Source organism: Charadrius vociferus, unplaced genomic scaffold, assembly GCF_000708025.1.
Source record: "Charadrius vociferus isolate BGI_N301 unplaced genomic scaffold, ASM70802v2 scaffold1031, whole genome shotgun sequence".
Classification (NCBI taxonomy): Eukaryota; Metazoa; Chordata; class Aves; order Charadriiformes; family Charadriidae; genus Charadrius; species Charadrius vociferus.
The window spans coordinates 9,608-12,086 of record NW_009646753.1 but is presented as its reverse complement, the minus strand read 5'-3'; the positions used below and the strand labels follow the sequence as shown (position 1 = coordinate 12,086).

Genomic DNA, 2,479 nt, shown 5'->3' with positions numbered 1-2,479 from the left:
GCCACCTCCTCGTCACCCTTCCATGGTGGGACACGGCACTCCTGTCACCCTGTCACCCTACCATGAGGGACATGGCACCCGTGTCACCTCCCTGTCACCCTGCCGTGGAGGGAGATGGCACTTGTGTCACCTCCTCGTCACCCTGCCACGCTGGGGACACGTCACCGTGAGGGACATGGCACCCGTGTCACCTTCCTGTGGTGGGACACCGCACTCGTGTCACCTCCTTGTCAGCCCCCATGAGCAACATGGCACCCATGTCACCTTGCCGTGGTGGGACACAGCACCCCTGTCACCTCCTTGTCACCCCGCCGTGGTGGGACGTGTCCCCCGTGTCCCCGATGTCCCCGTGTCACCCACCTCCTGGCAGATGGAGTTGATGTCAGCCCCCGAGATCTTGTCCGGCCGCGCCACGTCTGGGTGGGGGAGTGAAGGAAACGTCCCGTCCCCGACGATGTCCCCAATGTCACCCAAGCCACCCCCTGCCCCCTTCCGGGGGGTTCCTCCTTCCTGGGGTGTCACCTGCAGGTGGCCCTACTGTGGGCCAGCGCCCCTGGGGTCCCCCATGTCCTCTGGAGTCCCTCATGTCCCCACGGGGTCACCCACCCTGACATCTCCATGGGCTTCCTGATATCCCCACAAGGTCCCCAACCCGGACATCTCCATGGGCTTCCTGATGTCACCAATGTCCCCATGGGGTTCCCAACCCTCCCTGACACCCCCTGAGGTCCCCGATGTCCCCTGGAGTACCTCATGTCCCCATGCGGTCCCCAACCCTGACATCTCCCTGGGGTTCCTGATGTCCCCACAAGGTCTCCAACCCGGACATCTCCATGGGGTTCCTGATGTCCCCAATGTCCCCATGGCGTCCCCAACCCTCCCTGACACCTCCATGGAGTCCCTGATGTCCCCAGAAGGTCCCCAACCCTGACATCTCCATGGGCTTCCTGATGTCTCCAATGTCCCCATGCGGTCCCCAACCCTGACATCTCCACGGGGTTCCTGATGTCCCCATGGGGTTCTCAACGTCCTCATGGAGTCCCCAACTCTCCCTAACACCCCTCGAGGTCCCCGATGTCCCCTGGAGTACCTCATGTCCCCATGGGGTGCACAACCCGGACATCTCCATGGGCTTCCTCATGTCCCCAATGTCCCCATGGGGTCCCCAACCCTCCCTGACACCCCTGAGGTCCCCGATGTCCCCTGGAGTACGTCATGTCCCCATGCGGTCCCCAACCCTGACATCTCCATGGGCTTCCTGATGTCCCCTGATGTCCCCAATGTCCCCATGGGGTCCCCAACCCTCGCTGACACCTCCTGGGGTCCCTGATGTCCCCTGGAGTCCCTGATGCCCCCAGAAGGTCCCCAACCCGGACATCTCCATGGGGTTCCTGATGTCCCTATGGAGTCCCTGACATCCCTATGGGGTCCCCAACCCTCCCTGACACCCCCTGAAGTCCCCAATGTCCCCTGGAGTCCCTCATGTCCCCAAAAGGTCCCCAAACCTGACATCTCCCTGGGCTTCCTGATGTCCCCTGATGTCCCCATGGGGTCCCCAACCCTCCATGACACCTCCTGGGGTCCTTGATGTCCCCTGGAGTCCCTGATGTCCCCACAAGGTCCCCAACCCGGACATCTCCATGGGGTTCCCCATGTCCCCAGAAGGTCCCCAACCCTGACATCTCCATGGGGTTCCTGATGTCCCTATGGAGTCCCCAACATCCCTATGGGGTCCCCAACCCTCCCCGACACCCCCTGAAGTCCCTGAGGTCCCCTGGAGTCCCTGATGTCCCCAACCAGGTCCCCAGTCCTGCCATCTCCCTGGACTTCCCCATGTCCCCATGGGGTCCCCACCTCCTCGAGCCACCCCAACAAGGGGTGGTCCCACCTTGGCGGTGGCTCCTACTTTGGATGGGTCCCCAACACCCTCATGTCCCCCCGTGTCCCACCACCACCACCACCACCGCTCCGCGGTGTCCCCACGTGTCCCCAGATACAGTCCTCCAGGTCCACCTCCTCGGAGAGGTTCATCTTCCCAGTGATGGTGGAGAAGATGAGACGTTTTTGGCGCCGGTCGGGCAACGGGAACTCGATTTTCCGGTCCAGGCGACCGGGACGCAGCAGCGCCGGGTCCAGGGTGTCCGCCCGGTTCGTCGCCATAATCACCTGAGGGGGGACAATGGGGACATGGGTGTCACCGGCACCTCGGGGCAACCATGGGACCTCCCCAGCACCCATGGGACACCAGGGTGGAGAACCACCTGGAGTAGCGTGGCCACCATGGCTTGTCATCGGGGTCATCTGGAGGAACAAAAGGGTGTCCCCCAGCACCCATGGGACCACCGTAGCACCCATGGGACCTCCCCCAGCACGCATGGGACACCAGGGTGGAGAACCACCTGGAGTAGCGTGGCCACCATGGCTTGTCATCGGGGTCATCTGGAGGGACAAGGGGGTGTCCCCCAGCACCCATGGGACC

At 63.4% G+C, this 2,479-nt stretch overlaps 1 protein-coding gene across 1 annotated transcript in view; it reads right to left on the bottom strand.

Annotated features, from left to right (window-relative positions):
* The window catches only part of PSMC4 (proteasome (prosome, macropain) 26S subunit, ATPase, 4), a 17,190-nt gene that overhangs the window by 6,282 nt on the left and 8,429 nt on the right, over positions 1-2,479 (bottom strand). The window contains exons 5-6 of the mRNA XM_009891558.1: positions 1,998-2,166; positions 361-416 (exon numbers count right to left, since the gene is read on the bottom strand). Coding sequence (XP_009889860.1) covers positions 361-416; positions 1,998-2,166 — 225 coding nt within the window. The remainder of the gene's footprint in view (positions 1-360; positions 417-1,997; positions 2,167-2,479) is intronic.